This window comes from Medicago sativa, chromosome 4 (genome assembly GCF_051527215.1).
Source record: "Medicago sativa cultivar Bolivia chromosome 4, Bolivia_mono, whole genome shotgun sequence".
NCBI classification, from domain to species: domain Eukaryota; kingdom Viridiplantae; phylum Streptophyta; class Magnoliopsida; order Fabales; family Fabaceae; genus Medicago; species Medicago sativa.
In genome coordinates this window covers 96798504-96824217 of record NC_140752.1, presented here as the reverse complement: position 1 = coordinate 96824217, position 25714 = coordinate 96798504, and the positions used below count along the sequence as shown (strand labels likewise).

Here is a 25714-nt window from a genome sequence, read left to right as displayed (position 1 = left end):
TCAAGTGCCATCCGATACGTGGCCCCCTCTCCATGACCCTTCTGAAGAGTCCACCTCGCCGCAACCGGTAAATTTTCAATGTAGTCCGGGTTTGGATCAACAGTGTAAAACTTAGGGAAGTGCGACAAAAACCATGTCTGCACAAACCATACAAATCACATTTATAAATAAATTAAAGTTAACTAAAAAAATAAAATTTCAATTTAACAAAATAATAATAGTTAAGAAACAAAATAAATATAACAAAATATAACAAAATAATAATAGTTAACAAACAAAATAAAATTTAAATTTAATTTTTCTTACAGTGAGCAGTGTCACGCTTCCCCCAAGCTGTCTGTCTCCGGGCAAGCAGGCATGAGCTAACTCATCATAAAGGTATGCAAGTGCCATCCCTCCCCACGAATAAGTACGCATCCTCGCGTAGTCGTCCTCCATAGTCGTCAAATAGATCAACTGGATGCGTTTGTTGCTTCTATCCCCAAACAACAAGCATCCAACCAAGTAGAGAAGGTAGCACTTCACACAATAAGTCCTAACCCTCCCCAGCTCCTCCAGCTCCTCTGGATCCTCTGTATCCGCCAACAAGTTAGCTCTACCAAGGTGCGTCGTATAGAAATCCCTCAGCTTTGGATAACTAATGTACCCACCATACTCTGTATTGCAGATTTTCTCTGCCTCCTTCTTCGACGCACCCAAATGCCTCATCAGCAGTGACTCTCCCTATTCTCTCAACATCTTCTTTCGGTGGCCCAACATCCGCCCTTCAATCGGGACATGCATAAGACATGCGACATCGTCCAAAGTCATAGTCATCTCCCCCATGGGCATGTGAAAACTGCTGGTCTCGGGATGCCACCTCTCGCATAGAGTCATCAGCAAAGCGTGAGGCACAGTGGCGTAGCCCAAGTAGACCAAGTCATGTAAGCCACTCGCCCTAAGCGGATCCCAAAACCATCTCTGATTGGGGTTTGGACGTCCGAGACTCAAAATCTTGGGGCCATGATTAATTGGCTTTACAACACGCTTCTTGCGGCACTGAAAAAATAGAAAAATAAACATAGTTTAAACAATGTAAACATTTAAAACTTAATAAATGCTAAAATAAAAATAAAGAAAACATATAAAGAAAATCACATATTAATAAAAGTTGATATAATAATTAAAAAAAACATAGTAAGAAAACATATAAAAAAAACATTAATAAAACATATAAATAAAACATATTAATAATAATTAAACAAACACACACATAATTAAACATATTAAACATATAAACTGGAGAAAACATATTAAGAAAACATATAAAGAAAACATATTAAGAAAACATATTAAATCAAGAAAGAAAAAATAAAGAAAATAATTAAACAAACACACACATAATTAAACATATTAAACATATAAAATGGAGAAAACATATTAAGAAAACATATAAAGAAAACATTTTAAGAAAACATATTAAATCAAGAAAGAAAAAATAAAGAAAATAATTAAACAAACACACACATAATTAAACATAAAGAAAGAACATTTAAAAAAACAATACTTACGTCATCTTTATTATACCAAAGCGGCAATGCCACATGATTGGCCTAAGAGTGAAGCAAAGATATGTCTTGCGGTCCTCCAGGAAAGGGAGCGTCCGTAGGCAACACCTCCGGGGCAGCCGCCATAGCAATGTCATCCTCGTCTGGCTCCCCTGGCATATGCGGCTGCTCTGGCATATACTTCTCGTCGTACCCACCATCAGTCACATCATGGTGATCCTGATAGTTCAGGTACTCCACCTCCTAGGTCAGATCAACCACCTGCGACTGTTCAGGATGCGCCTGAGAAGCCTCAGATGCCTGAGAAGTCCCTGAACCATCCGCCCTCCGACCTCTTCCCCTCTTTGGGATGTGCCCCCTTTGCCTCTCCCTCCGGTGGCTTTGAGTCATCGCACGCCTACCACCAATCATCTTAGATGGATCAATGGGCTCCTGATCGGCCATATCTACACAAACAATTAAAAAATTTACATCATTTCCATAACCTAATCAAACACATTAAACCTAGACTAAACATAAACATTTACATTAAACCTAAACTAAACATAAACATAATCAAACACATTATTCATTTCCATAACCTAATATCATTCATATAAACCTAACTAAACCTAAAACCATTCAATATAACCATCATTTCAATATAATCATTATTATCATCATTTCAACATAAACATTCACATTTCCATAAACATAAACATAACTAAACCTAAATCCATTCAATATAATCATCATTTCAATATAATTTGTGTGCAACATTTCCATCATAACCTAAACATCATACAATATAATTCTCATAACATAAACTAACTAAATAATCAATAAAATTGTCATTGAGGCATTTTATCAAACACTATGTGTGCAAAGTATAAAACATATTCAAATTGTGTTCATTTGCCACCATTCAAAGCCACATTATCATTTAAACAGCATAGGCAACAACTAAATTCGTTTATCAATTCAAAAACTACACATGCAATCATTAAATTGTCAATTTTAAAATCAACCCTAACCACATGCAAACTACTCTAATTTTTTAAAAAAATAAACCTAAACAACCTAACATTAACATTGCAATGATTAAGGGTACTTACTTGTGATAATGTGGTGATGATTGGCTTGCAATTCGTGAAAATGTGCTTTTGGAGAGAATTTGGATGTGTTTGAAGTGAAAACAATGAAACTGGACTGCTTCTGTTCGTGTTGTTTATGTTCAGAAAACCTCGGCAGTTAACTACCGAGGAAATCCTCGGCAGTTAACTGCCGAGGGGGCAAAAACGTATTTTACATGTGTGTCCCAGCCTTCTCTAATGTGTCAACAGCAATTTTCCTGAAAAGTTTAATGGTTATGCATGTAAAACTCAAAGCGCATGGGGTTGCCATACTAACCTTTAGGTTCGATTCGCCCCCACCAATAACTGTATATTGGATGCAATAAGGAATGACCAGCGAATCCCCTTCAGGATACTATGAGTTCCTTGACGTGTATTGCACAACCACACCAAGCGTATCTCCTAACAGTATTTTACAGATTTATGGTTCCAGCAATTCACTCATGCATTAGAGAATTGATGAATGATTTAGAGTAAGAGAATGAGGGAGAATTATGTAGTTAATGCAACAAAATTTTGTCCAAAATTGTGTGTTGTTTTTCTTGTCAAACTAATGCCCAAATGTCAAGCATTTATAATGCATTATATGACCCTTCATATTAGAGAAAACACCCCTTTGATTTGAAACAATGTTATGGTTCATTAAACATCCCTTTGTCAAATGTTATAATCATATACATTTGAATCAATGCAAAGGTTCATTAAGCACCCCTTTGCCAAAGGTTATAATCATATACATTTGAATCAATGCAAATGTTCATTAAGCATCCCTTTGCCAAAGGTTCCAATGTATATGAATGATTCCCATGAAGAGTTACAACTTTTGGTTCTAAAGTGATTCCATTATTTTGGAAATCACCAACACTATCTGTTTTAGACAAGAAAGAAAGAATAAAGTTAGGAAACTAAAGACTATGCAAGAAATTTAAATTTAAGCTATCTGTTTGCTGCACAAGTTCGTAAGTCAACAATAGTTACTGGAACATCCTCATGCAGTTGACAGTTTTTGGCTGATGGGCACATTGCTGCATTTTGTAAGCTAGATGATCCTAAGACAGGTACTATTTGAAATTTGATCAAATTCTTCTAATAATTTATTCAGTCTATTCATTTTGGTAGACTCCGTGACAGTAGCAATGGTTGTGAACTGATGTTGGATTCCCATAATCAATGATAGTTGTTTTTTCTTTGGCGCGTTTTTGGATTTTCACTTTTATGTGATGTTGTTTTGGTAAAATTTCACGTCTGCGCATACAGGTTGTGAGGTTTATAACTTGGGAACAGGGAAGGGAACATCAGTTTTGGAGATGGTTACAGCTTTTGAACAGGCCTCTCGAAAGGTAACAGACTGATGATTCTATTTATGATCCTTTTTATTTTGCTATCCCTTAATCATTCTTATAATCATGTTATAAATGTCATTTGATGGTCTCTTTCATTCTGTATCTTCTTTTTTTCCATCAACTCATCTCTTTCACCTTGTATCTTCTTTTTTTCCATCAACTCATCTCTTTCACCTTATTGAGTGAATTGTTGTAGAGTTGTATTTATCTACATTTCCAATATACTAGCTCTTGGTTCCACTTGAGCCAGACACCTGTGGATCATTTTTATGCATGTATTGAATATAAAGAGCATTATTGTCATATGTAGGATACTTATGTCTGCATCAATATTCACTAGTTGTTTAGGATCAGAAATTATTATAGACTACATGTAGTACTTTTATTTCATGCTCAACGATGGGAGTTAGATCCTAAATGCCAAGAATCACAGGCCACATTCGACGGGAGTTGCTTTGAATACCATGCAAGTTCACTTGATCATTAGACAAACACAAAATGTAGGTTTCTCTCTTCTGAACCAGAAGAGATAAAACAAGCAGCACAGAAAAGTCAGGAAAAAGATGTAGGAACTCGAATGAGGTTGACAAACACAAGCCGTAAATCTTCTAAATATTTCACTTACTACTGTTTTCTTCTCTCCAAAGTTAGATGCATTTCCTTTTCCTGCAAAGTTTATGGTTTGTGTTTGATTTTGTGAGATTCTCCTTGTTATTTGATTTTATAGGTCCCACGGAACAAGAGGAATGTTAACTGTAGAAAGAATGTAAGATGGGCTTCTATAAGCACTGAAGAGAATACACATCCTGGTTCTCAGCATCAGTAGAGGTCCTGCTACTGATCCCCAGAGCCTCTATACAAGAGCAATTCCTTTGTGGAATAAGAAGACTTAATTAATCAAGTTAACTATCACTGCTAGCTAGTTTCTAGAAATATATGATAAAATGTAAAATAAAAAGCATTAAAGACGGGTAAGAACTGGAAAATTTTGCTAGTGGGACATGTTAACCCAACGTTCTATACTGAACAAAACAATAAGACGTCACTAAGATATATTCAATTCAAATTCCTTTAGATACAGGGAAAAAAAAATATAACTATACACATACTCATGTTTGTCAAATCACGACAGTACCTAACTGGACAAAGTTGCATAAAAAAATATAGATGGGTTCACACTGCTCTCTGGCCCCGGCGAGTCTTTGATATGAATTCCTTTAGATAGTCATTGCGCTCCCTGTGATAATCAATCTGCAAACAAAGCTGCCTGATGGCCTCCCTCTTTTCCTCTCCCAAGTTCAACATACCCTCCTCTTTCTCTTCCATCAACTTCTCTAGCTCTTCAACTCTCTTCTTAAGTTCAACAACAATTGTTGTCACAATCATCTTCTCTGATTCCCCCTTTCTTGCCTTTGCCTCTAGCTTTTCAACCTTTTCCCCCAGAGTTAATTCCTCTTCCCTTTTACCCTGCAGCTCCTCCAACAAATGGTTTTTATCTGTCTGTAACTGCCTCCTTTCCTTGTTCATTTTATTGATATATTCTTTTGCAACCTGAAGCTCATGTGAGATGTTTGAGATGCGGTTCTCAATATTTTTGTGGTTGTCAAAAACATTTAAGCTTACAGTATCGATTCCAGATATCACACTGTTGAACCACTCTTTAGTACTTGTGATAGTTTCATGAAAAGCTTCATTGTCAGCGGCCATTGTTGCTTCTGCAGTAGCAATCCTGATTTGAAGTGCTCTCTGATCGTGCTGAAACTTTTCTTCTGCCTTTCTAAAGCTCTCTCCCTTTTCACTTAGCAATTGTTCTTTGTCCCGGATATTTTGGTTTGACAAGCGAAGCTTTTCCCCAAGATTCTCGACATTCTCAACCAAAAAGGTGATGTTATTTTCTTTCTTTTCCAGGTCTTTTTTCAGGTCTTCAACTTGGTGTTCCAAATCAGCAACCATCTGATCTTTTGACCCAATGCCTTGACGAAACTCTTCCGCCATTATTTCCATCTTCCTCTCTGCAACTTCAAGTTTGACAAAAAATTCATTAAACAAACTGTTAACTTGTTCATATTCTTTATTCAAATTCTGATATGCATCTTCTCGTTCTGCTAATGTTCTCTGAAGATCCATGTTTTTGTTGGCTAATTCATTCTTTTCATTGTCAACCACTGCGAGGGTTTTTGCATGTTCTTTTCTGATTTTTTCATAGTAGAGCTCCATTTCTTCTTTTGCTTTCTGGAGGGCAGAGAACTCAGATTTTCTTGTTGCTAATATTCTCTCCAAATGATCTATTTTCTCTCCCATCAACAAATTCTCCTGTGCCAGTTTACTTATCTCATTCCTGTGATCATTTATTTGCTTTTCGTCTTCACTTGCTTTTTTTTTAAAAGTTTTCTCCACGTGAACTGAATCTTGTTTATGTTGCTGAATTATCTCCAGGAGGGACTTATTAAATTCACGCATACATGATAAGGCGAATTCTCTATCAGCTGATCTTTTTAAGTCAACATTTCTATCATGTAACTCTAACTTCTGCTGTGTCAAATCACTGATCTCTTCAATGTTGACCCTTGCTTGCTCTTCATATTGTGCATAAAGAAATTGGTATTGAATGTAGAAATCCTTAATAAATTCAGCAAGTGGTTCCCTCTTCAAAACTTCTGCCGGGGTGCCATCCTCATTAAGGTAGTGATCATTAATAAGTTTGATTATCCTTTTTACTTTGTCTTCAATTTCTGTAGAAAAAGTAAAAAAGTCCAAATCATTTGTTCGAGCTACCATAAGGTGATATACAAAAATCATAGCATATTTTGCATCACGAGCTTCCATCATATCACAATTCAGAAGTCATGGTGCATAGAGATTGTACCTTCTTTAGCTCCCTGGAGCTGCTTTTCTTTATCATACTTTTCAGTATCTTCGAGTTTCTTCCTGATAAGATTGATAACAGATAGTTCCTTTTCTCTTTCTTTGGACTCCATTTCAAGTTCTGAAACTTGGTTCCGCGGACCTAAGTTGTGCCCCTCTAGATGATCATGAAGATAGCAGGTGAGTTGTTTATGGAAATCCTCAACCAATTTAGCAAGTGGTTCCTTCTTCAAAAGTTCTGCTCGGATACCATCCTCGTCAAGTTTGTCATATTTAATAAGTTTGAATATCATTGCTACCTTGTCATAAATTTCTGTAGGAAAAGTAAAAAAAAGTCCAAATCATTTGTTTGATCATCCAAAGCTGATATACATAAATCATAGCATATTTTGTGTTGTGATCTTCTGTCATATCACAATACAGTTGTCATGGTGCAAAGTGTAATTGTGTGGGTAGAGATTGTACCTGTTTTAGCTCCCTCAAGATGATCATGATAGCAGATGCATTGTTTGATCAATTCAGCTAGTTCTGCTCTGGTACCATCTTCGCCAAGTTTGTCATCTTTAATAAGTTTCCAAATCCTTTTTGCTTTGTCTCCAATTTCTATAGGAAAAGTAAAAAAAAAAAAAAAAGGTATCTTGCATCACAATCTTCCATTATATCACAATTCTGCTGTCATGGTGCATAGTGTAATTGTGTGGGTAGAGATTGTACCTGTTTTAGCTCCCTGAAGCTGCTTTTCTTTATCAGGATCAATGTCAATTTTCACCATCTTCTCCACTGATATCCAATTTCTTAGTCGAAAACAATTTGTTCACGTGTAGATTCCAGAAAGTGAAGAGCTGAAAATTTTGTTCTATAGAATCTGTTTTCAAGAAATTTCTGAAAATGTCTATTAACTACTTTTGTGCAATTAAGTAAAAATGAATTATAGAGGTCGATAATGAATTATAGTTAAACAAATAAAAATGAAAAATAATGTCGTCGATAATGTTTCTTTTGTATATAACATATAAAAGATGATATACATGATCAATCTCTACCATCATTACAGTTACTAAACCAAAATGTGGTCCAAAACTCCAAATTTTAGGATTTAACGCAAGAAACAATAATTATGAGAACAAATAAAAATGAAATGAAACTAGATTATCTATCAATTTTAAAACAAATAAAAACAAAAAAAAAAAATACTAATAAGCATCACCAACATCTAATTTTTACAACAAATTCAGGAATCTTGCAAGAATTAAGTTTTTTTTTAAAAGAAAAAAGAATCAATAATTATGTAATAATATTACTACCCAAAGAAAAAAATGGAGACCACATACATAATCCCTAAAATCGATTTGCAATATTCTTAGATATTGAAAATTGAAATACGTACCTTAGATATTGTATCAGCTTATCTTCTGAATCTGTTAGGTTCCAAATTGAATGCAAGAAACAAGAAGAGTGAGCTTCAAATTGTAAAAGACGCAACAAATTCAATGCAAGAAATTGAGATAGTGAAATTGAAGCTTACTTGAGTGATTTCAGTTTGATATGATCGAATCCAAAAGCTGAAATCAAAGTCGAGCTTCTTCAACTATAAGAGAGAGGATCAAGAATTGAATTTAATTTGAAGAAACGAAACGCAACAAGGAAATGGAAAATTTGAAAATCCAAATTCGCGGTTTCCCGGTAAAATAAAGTTGTAACAATAGTAACTGGCAAAATAATAGTATAATTTTGTATCCGGTCCTATTTATAAGAAAATTTTCAAAAAAATTCATGGTCCTATTTATAAGAAAAAGTTACAATTTTAAGATATATTTATTGTTTAAAAGACTTTTTTAACCCTCATTTAATGTTGGTCTTTTCAATATTAGTGGATATATTTAATACTTCACAAATTTTTATGAGGGTATATTTGTAAAAACATTTAAAAAATTACAATAACTAGTAATGACTGTCTTGGTTTTGATGATTTTTGGTTTCTTTTCTTATAAAAAGGACCGGAGGAAATTTAGTAAACTTGATTTGTTTTAAGGGTAGTCTTAATTATTCGTGTTACTTTTTTTTTTGGTAAATATATCAGTGTTACTTTTGTATTCGGTAAAACAAATTATTAATTCTAAACTAAAATTATTGAAGACTTATTTATCATCTACCTGTCACAATATAAATTATTTTTATTATTTGACAAATAAATCATTTAATAATTATTTTGCAACAAAAAATAGCAAAAAAGATTTCAATTCAATAATAATGTTTGTATATTAGTTTATACTGAAATTGAAAGCAAACAGACAACAAGCTACACCATTATTGAAATTGAAGGATTTCAATACTAATGTTTATAAATATTCAATAATAATAATGTTGATAATGGAAGGCAAGTGGGTAACAAGTTGTGCCGTCAATTCTTTTTGAATGACAAAACCAATCCTCTAATAATATTATTTTTTCCTTCAAAAAAATAATATTATTTAAATAACTTAAGACTTTACTTTTTTAAAATTCTCAAATATTCAATGATACTTTTTAAGAATTGTTTATATATGGTTTAAGAGTCTCATAAGCCTAGCTCAACCGGCAAATGCCGAAATTGTTATGCTAGACGTCATAATTCACTTGGAATCTTGATTCTCCACTTATGTGTGTTAGAAGTTTCGAGTGGTTATTTTTTCGTCCATCTTCTCGGAGAAAGAAGAAAAAAAACATCACAGGCTCTTTTTCTTTTAAAATATAGAACCTCATAAGCTATTCTTATATGTATTTTTTTTCATCTTTATATTTCCTTTCTGCAACGTGCAACAAAATATGAGGAGATAATTTTTTTTTTAAGAAAACGTCAGCTTTATGTTTTTACAAAAAAGAAAAGAAACATCACCTGTTTAAAACTCCAATAGGTTTTATATTTATAAATTTTTAATTGAAGAAAACTATATAGAAATTTATTCTAAAAGGCATTTTTATAAACTTGAAAGACAACATTTACTTGAATAGAAAATTAGAGAACAAAATCTAGTGATCAGTTCAGTTAAAAAAAAAATTGTTCGAGATAACCAAATTTGTATCATGATTGAAACTATTTGTTAGACATTACTTATCTCTCGGTATGATTCCAAATTCACTCCGTATACAACAAAACCTGACGAAAGCAAGTTCTAGCTGCCAAGAATTTGCAGGCCCAAAAGGAACGTGAAATACTAGTTTCTGAACTAGAAGAGGATAAAACAAGAAGCACAGAAAATTCAGGAAAAAGATGTAGGAGCTCGAATGAGGTAGATAAACACAAGCCGTGAATCTTCTATATCCAAAGTGATATGCATTTCCTTTTCCTGCACAGTTTATGGTTTGCGTTTGATTGTGAGATGCGCATCTATAAGCATGGAAGAAAATACAAGTCCTGGTTCTCAGGATCAGACCGACAGTAGAGGTCCTGCTAAGGTCCTGCTACTGGTCCACAGAGTAGTAGAGGTCCTGCTAAGGTCCTGCTACTGGTCCACAGAGTGACAGAGTCTCTATGCAAGAGTAGTAATGTCATGAATATCGAGATATATATCCGATGTTGGACTAAATCACGTCGAGTGTTGGCCACTAACACACCTCCTTAGCAAGTCCTCTGCGGAATAAGAATCAAGCTAAGCTACTGATCCACAGAGTGAAAGAACACTTCGAGTGTTGGCCACTAACACACCCCCTTAGCAAGTCCTCTGCGGACCACTAACACACCCCCTTAGCAAGTCCTCTGCGGAATAAGAATCAAGCTAAGCTACTGATCCACAGAGTGAAAGGACACTTCGAGTGTTGGCCACTAACACACCCCCTTAGCAAGTCCTCTGCGGAATAAGAATCAAGCTAAGCTGCTGATCCACAGAGTGAAAGAACACTTCTAATATCAAGCTAAGCTACTGATCCACAAGAACACTTCTCCGATGTTGGACTAAATCACGTCGAGTGTTGGCCACTAACACACCTCCTTAGCAAGTCCTCTGCGGAATAAGAATCAAGCTAAGCTACTGATCCACAGAGTGAAAGAACACTTCGAGTGTTGGCCACTAACACACCCCCTTAGCAAGTCCTCTGCGGACCACTAACACACCCCCTTAGCAAGTCCTCTGCGGAATAAGAATCAAGCTAAGCTACTGATCCACAGAGTGAAAGGACACTTCGAGTGTTGGCCACTAACACACCCCCTTAGCAAGTCCTCTGCGGAATAAGAATCAAGCTAAGCTACTGATCCACAGAGTGAAAGAACACTTCTAATATCAAGCTAAGCTACTGATCCACAGAGGTGACAGAGTCTCTATGCAAGATATCGAGATCGAGACCTAACTCATCCTTATCGAGATCGAGACCTAACTCATCCTTAAAAATCGATTAAAAATCGAGACCTAACTCATCCTTAAAAAACCTAACTCATCCTTATCGAGACCTAACTCATCCTTAAAAAACCGGCTTGTACGGTGAGGAGTGCCTCCTCTTTATAAACTCTTCTCAAGAATGATATATATCCGATGTGGGACTAAATCCCACCGAGTGTTGGCCGCTAACACACCCCCTTAGCAAGTCCTCTGCGGAATAAGAACACTTCTAATCAAGCTAACTATCATTGCTAGCTAGTTTCTAATAATCTATGATAAGACCTGTTTTAGACCAGAAGGCATGAAAGAACTATCTGTTTAAGACGAGAATACCAGCCTGCTTAATAAGCTACTTAGAACAAAAAAGCAAGAAATGTAAAATAAAAGCATCAAAGACGAGTAAGAAAGAATTGGCAAAATTTAATAATGGGACGTGTTCATCCAAATTTGTATACTGAACAAAACAATAAGACCTCACTAAGATTATTCAATTCAAATTCAAGAGAAGAACAGGACTAACTCTGCTCATGATATGGGAAAAATATCAAATTATACACACACTCATGTTTGTAAAACAAAAAACAAAAGAATCAATTCACAGAAAAAATATGAGCTATTTATATGTCAAATCACAACAATACCTAACAGGACAGAGTTCCATAAAAAAATATACAGAAGGACTTATGCTGCTCTCTGGCCGCTGCGTGTCTTCGATATGATTTCCTTGAGATAGTCACTACACTCGCGGTGATAATCAATCCACAAACAGAGCTGCCTGATGGCCTCCCTCTTTTCCTCTCCCAAGTCCAACATGCCTTCCTCTTTCTCTTTCATCAACTTCTCTAGCGCCTCAACCGTCTTCTTAAGTTCAACAACAGTTGATGTCACATTCATCTTCTCTGATTCCTCCTTTCTTGCCTTCGCCTCTAGCTTCTCAACCTTTTCCCTCAGAGTTAATTCCTCTTCCTTTTTACCCTGCAGTTCCTCCAACAAACGATCTTTATCTCTCTGTAACTGCCCCTTCACCCTATTCATCTCGCTGACAGATTCTTTTGCAACCTGAAGCTCATGGGAGATGTTTGAGATGTGGTTCTCATGATTTTTGCTTTCGTCGGAAAATTTCCTGCTCACAGTATCTATCCCAGATATCACACTGTTGACACACACTTTAACACTTGTGATAGTTTCATGAAAAGCTTCATTGTTAGCGGTGATTGTAGCTACCAGAGTAGCAATCCTGTCTTCAAGTTCTCTCTGAACTTGCTGAAACTCTTGTTCCGCCTTTCTAAAGCTATCTTCCTTTTCACTTAGCAATTGTTCTGTAACCCGGAGCTTTTGGTTTGACAGGCGAAGCTTTACCTCAAGATTCCTGACATTCTCAAACAAAGTGCTGACTTCATCTCCTTTCTCCTCCAGGTCTCTTTTCAGGTCTTCAACTTGCTGTTCCAAATCAGTTACCATCTGATCTTTTGACCCAATGCCTTCACGAAACTCTTCTGCCATTTCTTCCATTTTCCTCTCAGCAACTTCAAGTTTGACCTTGTATTCATTAAACCAATTATCAATTTGTTTATATTCTTCATTCAACTTCTGATATGCATCTTCTCGTTCTTCCAATGTTCTCTGAAGATCCATGTTTTTGTTGGCTAATTCATTCTTTTCATTGTCAACCATTCTGAGGACTTCTGTGTGTTCTTCTTTGATATTTTCACAGCAGAGCTCCAATTCTTCTTTTGTTTTCTGCAAGGAAAGCAAGTCCTTTTTCAGATTGTCAACTTGAGCTGTGAAGGCAATTGTTTTTCCTGAAGCCTCTTCCTCTGCCTTATAAAGTTTATCCTGAAGCGCAGAGAACTCAAATTCTCTTGTTGCTAATCCTCTCTCCGAATGATCTATTTTGTCTGCTAGCTCCAAATTTTCCTGTGCCAGTTTACTGATCTCATCCCGGTTAGCACTTATTTGCTTTGCGTATTCACTTTCTTTTTGCTCTAAAGTGTTCAACTCGCGGTCTTTGGCTCTTAACTGCTCTTCAACTTCACTCTTCTGGCTGCGTATGGAATCCAGCTCCAACTCCATTTTTTTGCGCTGCTGCGCTAGTTCCTGTGCCAAATTAAGTTGAAGATTCTTAATTTGCTCACCAAAGGCAACTATTTGGGTTGAACCTTCTATCTCTGCCATATGAATTTTATCCTGGAGATGATTGATCACTTGGACGTTGGTCCTTATTTGCTCTTCATCTTTGCTATTTTTGCTCTTGATGGAGCTTATCTCCAGTTCCAGATTCTTTATCTGCCTGGTTAAATTTTCTCTGTCTTCCATAAGTCTCTCTTGTTCCAGGGATTTTCTGTCAACCTCCTCTTTCAGACTCTGAATTTGAATTGAACACTCGGAATTTTCTTGGCTTTTTTCCACAAGCTGAACTTCCAGGTCAGATTTCTGGTGTCGTAGAGACTCCACTTCCTGCTGCAATACATTCAGCTCATTTGTAATGCTTTCGACTCGAGTTGAGGCTTCATTACTTTTAAAAATAATTTGCTCTTCCAGTTCATTTTTCTGAGCATGTAATGAGCTAATATCAGCCAACAAATTTTCTATCTGAGATGTCAAATCTGATATTTTGGAAGATGATTCATTCTCATTATCTTTGAGTTTCTTCATGATATCAGATAGTTCCGCTTCTCTTTCTTTTGTAAAATTTTCTCTGTCTTCCATAAGTCTCTCTTGTTCCAGGGATTTTCTGCCAACCTCCTCTTTCAGACTTTGAATTTGAATTGAACACTCTGAATTTTCTTGGCTTTTTTCCACAAGCTGAACTTCCAAGTCAGATTTCTGGTGTTGTAGAGACTCCACTTCCTGCTGCAATACATTCAGCTCATTTGTAATGCTTTCGACTTGATTTGAGGCTTCATTACTTTTAAAAATTATTTGCTCTTCCAGTTCATTTTTCTGAGCATGTAATGAGCTAATATCAGCCAACAAATTGTCTATCTGAGATGTCAAATCTGATATTTTGGAAGATGATTCATTCTCATTATCTTGGAGTTTCTTCATGATATCAGATAGTTCCTCTTCTCTTTCTTTTGTAAAATGTTCTCTGTCTTCTATAAGTCTCTCTTGTTCCAGGGATTTTCTGTCAACCTCCTCTTTCAGACTTTGAATTTGAATTGAACACTCGGAATTTTCTTGGCTTTTTTCCACAAGCTGAACTTCCAAGTCAGATTTCTGGTGTTGTAGAGACTCCACTTCCTGCTGCAATACATTCAGCTCATTTGTAATGCTTTCAACTCGAGTTGAGGCTTCATTACTTTTAAAAATTATTTGCTCTTCCAGTTCAGTTTTCTGAGCATGTAATGAGCTTAAATCAGCGAGCAAATTGTCTATCTGAGATGTCAAATCTGATATTTTGGAAGATGATTCATCCCCATTATCTTTGAGTTTCTTCATGATAGCAGATAGTTCCTCTTCTCTTTCTTTGGACTTCATTTCAAGTTCTGAAATTTGGTTTAGCAAGCCTAAATTGCGCTCTTCCAGTTCTCTTTTTTCAGTGGTGCTGCTCTTAAGTTGATCCTCCATATCTTTTTTCTCGTTTTGCAGTGATGCTAATTCCATCCCCAGATTTGTGATTTGTGTCTCTAGTTCCCTGATAAGATTTGAGGACTCATTCTTATGCCCTTCGTGGATCTGAGTGAGGGTTGACACTTCCCTGTCTTTCTCATCATGTTTCTCCTTTAACTGACTTAATTCAGATGCAAATTCCTGTATTCTGTTCTGAGACAGCTGAATCTCATTTGAAGCTTGTGAAATTTCTGCTTTTAATGATTTATTTTCTTCCTCTGTAACCTCCAGATTGTGGCTTATTGTTGTTATTTGTTGTTCTGCATGTTTCAATTGCTGCTTCAGAATAGAAAGTTCATCTGTTGCTGCTTGTAATTCCTTTGCAATCACTGACTTATCATCCTTCAATTGATCAACTAGGTTTCTCAGGTCATCTGTAATCTTCCTTTCCTCACCAATCTGTTGGAGAGCTGTCTCTTTCTCCATGGCCAAGCTATTGTTTTCTGTCTTCATATCCTCCAATTTTTGACTCAGTTCAGCTTCTACTCTACCAGCAATGTCCAGTTGCTTATTTAGTTCAGTATTCTCAGCCAAAAGTTTTGATATTTGTATCTCAAATGCCTCAGCATCAGTTTTCAAATTCATACTAACCTTGTCTGCTTCTTGTATCTTGGTCAATGCTGCAAGGTGTTTTGAACTTATGTTCTCCTTCTCTTCATGTGTAACTGTCAACTTCTGATTTAAGTCAGCGACTTCCTTATGCGCCACTTCAAGTTCTTGCTTTAATCCATCAATTATCTTTTGAAACTCATTTTGCAGTTGACCATTTTTGCTGCCTCTGTCCTTTGAAGAATAATCCGAATCCGAATCTGAATCAGAGCTGGATGAAGAACTTCCTTTTTCTCGCTTGCCTTTGATCCTTTTCTTTAACTCACCTGTCAGATGATCATGCTGTGTGTAAATCAATTGGTATTGATTGTGGATATCCTCAATCAATTCAGCAAGCGGTTCCCTCTTCAAAATTTCTGCTGAGGTACCATCCTCTTCAAGGTTGTCATCTTTGATAAGTTTCAATATCCTTTTAACTTTGTCTTCAATTTCTGTAGCAAAATTAGAAAAAGTCGAAATCAATTGTTGATCAACATAAGGTGATATACAGATAACATAGTATAACTTTCCTAGTGATCTTCCATGATATCATTTCAGCTGTCATGGGGCAGAGTGTAATTGTGGATAGAGATCGTACCTGCTTTAGCTCCCTGGAGCTGCTCTTCTTTATCAGGGTCAATGTGACTTTCAAACAGCGATTTTATAGACTTTCTCAAGTGATGTTTCACCATCTTCTCCACTGATATCCAACTTCTTAGCAATATCAAGTCAGAGATAATTTGTTCACCATGTAGATTCCAGGAAGTGAAGAGCTGAAAATTTTAACACAATTATTTGATATTTGAGCAATGAGGTGCACACAATTTTTCTACAAAGTCAATTTTGAAGAATCTGTTTTTTTACCTAAAGGAAAAGAAAAATAATTAGTGTAAAACAGCTGAAAAAATGTAAAATAACAGTGTAGGAAAAATATTGTCTGTAATTGTATATTTTTTGAATGGATGGTCTATAATTGTATTTTTCGTTTTTTTAACATAAGATGATATAAATGGTTGAGATTTTAGGCCTGCATCATCTCAGTTAAGGTTTAATTTGCTTTGGTCCTATCAAAAGAGCTATCTTAAGATCATGGTTTCAGATTAGATGATGTTATGTTGGTTGTGTCTCATCGTGCTGGCTGGAAATAATTGGGAAGGCTGTGTCAAGGTGTTGTTTGCAGCTATATGGATAGAAGTGAGGGATCGAATACTTGATTGCCATATTTCGTTAGTAGAGATATTTTGGAAATTAAGAACCTGAGAGTTATGGTTGTTTGATTTGTTTTGGATAGTTAGTCGGAGATAATGTTTGTTCAGTCTGAATTGGAGTTTTCATTATGCAGGTTGGTTTGGGAGATTGCAGTAGAGGCGTAATTCTTGTGTGGAGAAAACATGTATCATCGGAAATAATAATTTAATGAAGATATGGAGGGATTGTTGTTTGGGCTCCTGTTTGGTTTCCTAAAGTGAAGTACACTGATTGTGAGAGGTTGATTGCCTCTATTGGATGGTTGCAGTATAGGTGTTATACTTGGCTTGCAAAATGGTTTAGATGTGAATAGCAACAGATTAGAATGCTATGAGGCTTGGGATTTTGCAAGATTGCAGAATTTTATCCTTGATACTTAATGTATTCCATCTTTAGTTATCAATTATATAGGCTCTGAAGGGGATAGTTCTTCTTTTGCTACGTATTTGTGCCAATTCCTGCACAGTTTGGCAGTGTGGCTTTTAGGTTGTGTTCATGATTGTTTGGTTTGATTGGTGTGTATTTGTATGTATCCTCTTTGTATTGTTTGCTATCTTCCACTTGTGCACATCCTGTGCATGTGGAGTTTTTTAAAATTTTAATAAAATGCTATAGCGCAAACACATGTTGCAGGGAAAATAAAAACATTGAAATATGGGAAAGATTGTATAATTATTTGGGGTTTATTCGAACAAGGCACTACTAATGTTTCATATGATGGAAATTGGGTTCAGTTACGGATTATATGTGATTAACTGGGTCCCTAAAATACAAAAAAAAAAAGGGAAGAAAAAAAAGGTCAATAGTGTCAAAAAGATACTAGACGCGGTTGCCATAATTACTGTTACTAAACCAAAATGTGGTCCCAAACTCTTAATTAATTAACGCACCACTGGTCCAAATTTTAAGCTATACGGATTTAACACGATTCTATTACTGAGAACGGAATAATCAAGATGCACTTATTTTTGAAGGAAAATAATCAAAATGCAATTAGATTATCAATTTAAAACCAAAAAATAAAAGAAAGAAACGCACTAAGTTCCAAGACTACAACTCAGCTACAGTCTGCCGCCACGACAACAACTTTCAAGAATTAAGTTTTTTATTATTTAAAAAATGTAAAAAACAACAACTCTGTACTAATACTACTATCCAAGAAAAAAATGGAAAAAAAACATAATTACAAATACAATCTTACATACATAACATAATCCCCAATATATAGGCTCAATACTCTTATAACAATTATCAATATTTTGGTAAATTGGAATAAGTACCTTAAATATTGCTTCAAGTTTTCCTTATATCCTCTTTTCTGAATCTATTAAGCTCTAGCAACAAGATTGCAGCAACCTACAAAGAAAAGGAAAAAATTATAAAAGACACAACAAATTCAATGCAACAAACAAAATTGAGCTTCAAATTAAAACTATGTTATTGATGATAATAAAAACACCAAAGGCAAATAGAAATACTAGAATATACTGATACTGAGTAGCAGGTATAGTTTTATTTCCAATTGACTAAGCTAATTTAATGTCTGTTTAGCAAATGCAATAAGATAGTTTATAGTTGATATCTTATAATTTTTTAGTTCATATGACTAATAAAATCTCGTGATAACCTTCACTTTTTCACCAACTTATAGATTATTTTTAATAGCATTTTTTATAAGCTAAAGCTTATAACATATATCATTTCTTTATCTTAATTGAAAAAAATTAAATATTAATTGAAAATATCTTTTTATATATGTCATTTCATATATTTATAAGTTCATTCAAACATCAATTTTATCGAACAAAACAAATTCAATCAGTTAGTGCTATAATTATCCAGTATCCACTAGTATAAGTTTTTCCGCTAACTTATCAACTAATATTATTATTACTTTGGCAAAAATTAAAGCCTTGTTAGATTTTTATTTCTTAGATTCCAAAGTAAAGTAAAGAGCAGAATCGTCAAAGATCACCATCTTTTACAAGATTAATAAATAGCACAATAAATAATTCAGAATACAGGATTAACTAAGTTCAAATCAAAACCATATCCAATTTCTGCGGAGTATACAAAGAAACATTAATACTTGATTAATAAACAAAGTCGAAACTTAGAGAATTAAATAAAAGCTTACGTGAGTGATTTCAATTTCAAGTAGATTAAGTTGATCTGATCGAATCCAAAAGCTGAAACTAAAGAGCTTCTTCAACGCTTCAACTATAAAAGAGAGAGAATCAATAATTGAATTGAATTTGAAGTGAAAACGCAGAAGAAGGAAATGAAAAATTTGAAAAACGGAATTCACTGTTACCTCTGTGAGAGTTGAAAAAGAAGATGATGAAGGAAAGAAACTTAGAGATAGAGAGTTAGGAAGAGGTATTGAGTTAATGCAAGAGAGACAGATACAGAAGAGCCTATAGTTTAATTAAGTTTACAAAAAAATAAATAATTTGTTTTTGTAAAATAATAATAATGGAATGAAAAGTGGCTTTGTTTTGTTTGGATTAGAGAGACGCCAGCATTTTTCATCTTCAAATTTCATGAATGGAATCTTTGGATTGTTTATTCCGATGTTTGCCCCCTCTTTTCTCTGTTTATTACCATAATGTCATTCATTTTACTTGGGCGGGGACATGCCAACTAGTCATCATCATTATTATTTTGAAATTTCTAGCCACTCCATCAATGTAGTACTCCATTCGCATCACATATAAAAAAGAGAACTTCCCCTCTTTTTTTTTTTATCAAGCAACTTGATTTCAGTTCACACATTTTAAATATAAAAAAATGAATGTTTGAGGTTTGAACTTTAACTTCTACATAGTAATATGCAAGATTTTTATCAATTGAGTTAAGTTTACGAAGATTAAATCTCATTTTATTACATTTTTTTTGGCACAACCTCCCTTTCTTACATTATATTTTTTTAGTGGAAGTGTTAATTTTTTGGTCATGTTAACAAGTGTTCTAAAAATATTTTTTAAGAAATACATGAAAGAAAAATTTGTCTTTAAAATATAAGTCAAACACTTATTATAATTATAAGGGGAATGCTACATAAATGACACTCTTTAACAACCTTAAATAGTGATTTTTTGTAAGTTTTTTTTTATAAAAATTGATGAATTTAATGTATTGAAAATTGAAATAATTGATTTTTTTAATAAAAAAATTCTTAATTAAAAATCCTTAAAAAGTATCCTTAAGACACTCGTTAGCAATACTCTAGTCATAATCATACAACTTTAAAGATAAAAATTACTCTTTATTTCATAAATAATATCTTAAAGACATCTTCTAGCATTTTACACAGGGAAATGTTAACCGGTGCCCCCGGGGCACTGGTTTAGGATGCTAAAAAAGGAAATTTTATACTCCCTCCGTCCCTAATTAATTGGGCCCTTGGCTCATTTCACACTTATTAAGAAAAATGTATAAATAAAGGGGAAAGTGGAATATATTGAATTGGGAATTATGAAAGTAGTATTAATTAGAGTTATAAAGGGAAAAAAATGGAATATATTGAATTGGAAATGATGAAAGTAGTATTGAAAATTGAAATGGCTCAGTTATTTTAGGACACTTTTTTTTAGTAAATGGCTCAGTTAATCCGGGACGGAGGGAGTAGTAATTAATGTAGTGAAAACTGTGTAATTAATCCATAAAAAGTTAGAAAAGTTTCCTTTTTTAGTAATATTTTCCTTTTATGGTGCGCTTAACCAGTGCCCGAAGGCACCGATTAGCATGGCCCTTTTACAAATATAGTAATATTAACTTTCAGAGTTAAATTTAGATCTAGGTCATAGGCCTTCATATTAGAATACTTTAATTGCGCGTACATTTTTGTACTAATTTAATTTTTCCGAATTTTTTTTTGCAGGCTCAGTTTCCAAAAAAAATATCCAATGTGCCCTAGTTTGAAAAAAAAAATATCCAATATGCCCTACTTTGCCATTTTTCCTTACATAGCTCCATCTGAGATGGCACCATGTATCCTTTAGGATAGCTCCATCTCAGATGGAGCCATCCTACCTCCTTTTTTTTCGATTTTAAATTTTTTTTTGGCTTATTATTTAATATCTCCTTTAGGGTAGCTCCATCTCAGTTGGCACCATCCTACTAGCTTCTTTTAATTTTTTTTGTTTAATTTTTTTGCTGAAAATTTATTAAATTAATTTATTAAATAGAAATAATATAAAATAACTTAATAATATAGATTGATACAATAAAAAAAATTAAAACAACATAATTATATAAAAAATAACTTAATAATATAGTTTGTTGGAGCGTGTGTCAGGCAAGATTTGGCATCCGAGTAAATAAAGTATATACGCTCTAGCATTGCATTATTTTTTGTTCGTTGGTTATCCGCTCCTTATTGCAACATATATCCTTAACATGTGATTTTAACCATATTAAGTTAAGACAATTACCATCTATATGTTTGTTGTCAGGAACTGCACCAACAATTCTTCACAAATAGAATCTATGCAAACATATTTATCGTCAAATACTGCGCGTCCTTGAACACGTAGACCCAATAATAATCTAACATCTTCCAAAGTGATTGTACATTCACCGGTGGGAAGAAAAAAAGTGTGGGTATCGGGTCTCCACCTTTCAAGTAAAGCAATTATTAAATCAATGTCAATCGGAAATTTATTAATTTTAATGAAATCTCTAAACCCCACTTTTGTTAGTAATTTTTCGATATTTTTGTTCGGTGGAATATCACATTTATGATAACGAGTTCGAAAGCTTGGCATAGGTGCCCCCTACATAAATAAAAAATGGTTAGTAAAAGGTTTATTGGACATAAATATATTTAAGATAAATACAATTAAAAAACTGACATGAATTTTCCTTATGCAGGATATACAATGAACATTCCATCATTCAACTATTACCGCAGAGTAATTCGAGAGGAAAGCCAGCAAGTTGCAAATTGGGTTGACGATCTACCAAAAGAGAAGTGGGCTCAAGCGTATGATGCAGGTCGAAGATGGGGCCACATGACATCAAGCCTTGTTGAGTCAATGAACAATATATATAAGGGTATTCGCAACATGCCAATTTCAGCTATGGTCAAAGCAACCTACTATAGGACAGCAGCGCTGTTTGCATTAAGAGGACATGAGACAGGAGCAACAATAGGTTCTGGTGCGCAATTTGCATAAAAGTGCATGAATTTGATTAAGGAAGAGGTGAGTAAGTCAACCACTCACGAAGTCACCCATTTTGATCGAATGGGATACACCTTCTCTGTTCGTGAAACTATCGATCATAAGGAAGGAATGGCAAAGGGAGAATACAAGGTCGACCTACAAGCAAGGTGGTGTGACTGTGTAAAATTCCAAGCTCTACATATGCCATATTCACATGTCATAGCTGCATGTTTGAGCTTCAGTCATGACTATTCTTCCTATATAGATCCAGTTTTCCGAAATGAGAGAGTATACGCTGTTTACAACAGAAGTTTCAACCCTGTTCACCACCAGAGTTATTGGCCCCCGTATGTGGGATTTGTACTTTGCCCGAATTTGTCTACGCGAAGACCAAAAAAGGGTCGTCCAAATACCACTCGCATTAGGACCGAAATGGATGAAGTTGAAAAGGTTCCAAGAAAATGTAAATTGTGTTGAGGTGAGGGTCATTATAGCACAAATTGCCCTAATTGTAATCTTGCACGTCAGTAGTACTTTTCATTGTAATATTTATCATTTTATATAATAATGTTGTTTTAATTTTTTTAATGTATCAATCAATATTATTAAGTTATTTTATATTATTTCTATTTAATAAATTAATTTAATAAATTTTCAGCAAAAAAAATTAAACGAAAAAAAATTAAAAGAAGCTAGTAGGATGGTGCCAACTGAGATGGAGCTACCCAAAAAAAAAAAAAGGAGGTAGGATGGCTCCATCTGAGATGGAGCTATCCTAAAGGATACATGGTGTCATCTCAGATGGAGCTATGTAAGGGAAAATGGCAAAGTAGGGCATATTGGATATTTTTTTTCAAACTGGGGCACATTGGATATTTTTTTTGGAAACTAGGGCCTGCAAAAAAAAATCAATTTTTCCATTAGAGTTTCTCTCCTATTCTCCCTAGTCTTAAGACTATAAATCCACCTTTACAAGTTACTCACCTATATATACTACCCTTAGTCCTCTAACTATTTAGTGAATCCCACCAATTCAGAAATTGGGATGCTTTGATGTGTTGATAAGGATGTTACTTTCGGTTCTTCCTGAATTCTCCTTTTGGTTCGAACATCATGCTCTTGCTCCTAACCTATGAAGTTCGGATACAAGATACGATACGGATACAATACTGCACCGATACGCCGATACGGAAAAATTTCAAAAATCAAGATACGATACGGCTGGGATACGTTAATTAAAAAAATTATATAATTAAATGTACAATATAATTATAACAATTTTTTTTAATATGCAAATATATTAACAAACAAAATAGACCAATCATAGGCTCGTAGCACATCAACATAAATATAAATAATATTGACGATTAAGAGAGTGATGATTAGTCAATTACATACACAATATATCCCAAAAAGAGGACCATCAGTGCTATATTATATCCAAAAGGAACGTTGTTAATGCTATACTATATTGATCCAAAAAAGAAACACTATATCCAAAAAAGAACACATCAGTGCTCAAGGGTTAAGTTATTTTAGTTAACATTAATCGGGAAGTATCGGTGTAGGATAATTATAAGATACTCTCCTGATACGTATTGGGAAGTATCGGATAATTATTATTTTTTAAATAAAATTTAATCTTTGGATACTCTCCTGATACGTATCGGGAAGTATCAGGTATCGGTGCAGGATACACATGGGATACGATACGTCGTCAATTTTAAAGTATCGGGGCTTCAGAGCAGTCCTAACTGTATTATCTTCATTATAGAGTATTGGATTTTATTACAAAGGTGGGTGCAGTGTAAAATATATACACTCCTTCCATAACGTACATAAGCAAATAAAATTTGTATTTTTTTTATATATAATATAGATTACAGGGGAGTAAGTGTAGGGTTCGGTTAATCCGTGTTGGCAGTAGTATCCCAAGCCTTATGAAAAATCTGTATCCATACCCGAAAGGGTTTGTTGTGGTTGTTGGCAGTGGCGGAGCCAGACTAAAAAGTTTGAGGTGGCCGCCATCTCGCCATCAAAATAAACTAAAATATATAAATCATATTAAACACAACACATTTAAGTCGTAATAAACCAAAAATCGATCATTCAAAATTGAAACTACATAATATAATAAAGTTGTTCATTACATACCTAAAGATGCACTTTACGCTTTCCGAGTGCCTTGAAATCATCAATAATTGATTCGGAACTAATACATGCGCTAATTTCCCTTTCAATATAAACTGACATACTATCTGCTAGATACTCAGGTCCCATCTTGTTTCTCAACTTAGACTTGATAATTTTCATTGCCGAAAAAGATCTTTCAGTTGTGGCTGTGGAAACCGGAAGAGTCATAATAAGACGCAACAACCTATCAAGCAACAAGTAATTTTGGGGTTGTCCATTGACAGGAATGATGGCAGCCAAACATGAGCATAATTCTTGAATAGTTGATAAATTTTTGAAAGTTGATGATTGGCGAGCCTCAAAAAGGAAATGTCGAAGATGAAATGGCAAATTAATCTTCTCTTGATCACTAAAATCCATGGGATAATACTTTTCAACAAGAGTGCATATAGTGTCAATGTCAAAAGCTTTATATCCATCCTCAGCTTTCTAGTGTTCATAAAGTCATACTGAGATAGTCCAAAACCCAACATATACTACTTTTTTTTTATTAATGTCAATTGAAATAAAAAAAGGTAGAAATAGGCAAGTTAAGATTTGGGAATTGAAATAACCCAACATATACTACGTTTTTTTTTTTTTAATGTCAATCCTTTTTTTTATTAATGTCAATTGAAATAACCCTATAACAAAACAAAAGCATCTACGGGTAAAATAAATCCTTTTCTAGAAGAAAAAAAAATGAATTCAAAATTAGAGACAAATTAAGATTTGGGACACTCAGCAAAAGAAATACAATACAGGGAATTGAAAAAGGAGGAAGAATTCGCACCAACTACACAAACAGGTGGGGATTAGAAGACAACGATTGATGTGATTGTGAACCAATAAAGCAATAAAGATTAAGAACAATAAAGCAATTATAATTATCATATTTTATCATGAGATTTGTAATCATACAACACAACACAACAGATTTGTAATCATACATACTAGATGAAAGAGAAGAGAAGAGAAAGCATACAGATTTGGTGTGGACGTGTGGTGGTTGGTTTCCTGGTGGTGGTGGATCAGATTCAGATTTGTAAGCTTGGTTGGGAGAGAAGAGAAAGCGCGTTCTCTTTCCACTTCTGATGAAAGAGGAAATTGATGCCTAAGTGTGAAATTGTGCAGGAAAATAATAATTATAATGAAGGGTAAAATCGTAATTTCATAGAAAGAATGGGGTGGCGGTGGCAACCCCTTGCCCCCCCCCAGTTCCGCCACTGGTTGTTGGTGATTTGGTTCTGTGCACCACCTCAATCTCACAATTGTGTTTGGTGTTGTCGGTGTCTGTCGCGTGGTCATGACTTTGATTTATCTAATTATTATCTAGATTTGTTGAGTTATGCAGGTTTCAAAGATATGGTGACGCGTCGATGTTGTTTGAATATCTATCGTAGACATTGCGAATGACTTCAGACTGATTTAGAATCCCAGTCATTCATATGATTGACATTGGACTAATTGGACTCGAAAGAGTCGGTGTTGCTTGTTGCCTCGCTGCAGGGAGTTGTTGGTTCTTGAACTATTTATTAGGTGTTGACAGTTGGTTCATACGCCAAGTAGCTGACCTTTGTTTAATGTTAGGATTAACCATTGGAGATTGGATCATACATGTGGCATAAAATGTTTGTAATGCCTGTTTGGGTTGTCCTGCATATTTGTGTGAACTTACTGGGTTAGGTTTATTTTCCCCCAATTTTT

At 34.6% G+C, this 25714-nt stretch overlaps 4 protein-coding genes across 5 annotated transcripts; 1 reads left to right on the top strand and 3 right to left on the bottom strand.

Annotated features, from left to right (window-relative positions):
• Window positions 1-1592: 1592 nt before the first annotated feature.
• On the bottom strand, window positions 1593-1991 carry LOC146934283 (uncharacterized). The gene is made up of 2 exons (XM_085707895.1): window positions 1809-1991; window positions 1593-1766 (listed from the first exon to the last, which is right to left on the bottom strand). Exons 1-2 carry the CDS (start codon window positions 1989-1991, stop codon window positions 1593-1595), a joined length of 357 nt encoding a protein of 118 aa, XP_085564021.1.
• Window positions 1992-5010: 3019 nt separating this feature from the next.
• On the bottom strand, window positions 5011-7767 carry LOC146934282 (uncharacterized). The gene is made up of 4 exons (XM_085706158.1): window positions 7582-7767; window positions 7333-7470; window positions 6869-7180; window positions 5011-6734 (listed from the first exon to the last, which is right to left on the bottom strand). Exons 1-4 carry the CDS (start codon window positions 7637-7639, stop codon window positions 5176-5178), a joined length of 2067 nt encoding a protein of 688 aa, XP_085562284.1. The 5' UTR covers window positions 7640-7767; the 3' UTR covers window positions 5011-5175.
• A 3852-nt stretch (window positions 7768-11619) lies between these two features.
• Window positions 11620-19070, bottom strand: CIP1 (COP1-interactive protein 1). Of its 2 annotated transcripts, none has more exons than XM_085706155.1 (5): window positions 18982-19070; window positions 18805-18887; window positions 17948-18023; window positions 16018-16283; window positions 11620-15871 (listed from the first exon to the last, which is right to left on the bottom strand). In XM_085706155.1, exons 4-5 carry the CDS (start codon window positions 16109-16111, stop codon window positions 11901-11903), a joined length of 4065 nt encoding a protein of 1354 aa, XP_085562281.1. In that variant the 5' UTR covers window positions 16112-16283; window positions 17948-18023; window positions 18805-18887; window positions 18982-19070; the 3' UTR covers window positions 11620-11900. The 2 variants fall into 2 exon arrangements, with proteins under 2 accessions (XP_085562281.1, XP_085562280.1); XM_085706154.1 differs by having other exon boundaries at window positions 16018-16192.
• Window positions 19071-21853: 2783 nt separating this feature from the next.
• Window positions 21854-22312, top strand: LOC146934280 (uncharacterized). Its single transcript, XM_085707894.1, has one exon. The coding sequence runs from the start codon at window positions 21854-21856 to the stop codon at window positions 22310-22312; it is 459 nt and encodes a 152-aa protein (XP_085564020.1).
• The last annotated feature ends 3402 nt before the right edge of the window (window positions 22313-25714 follow it).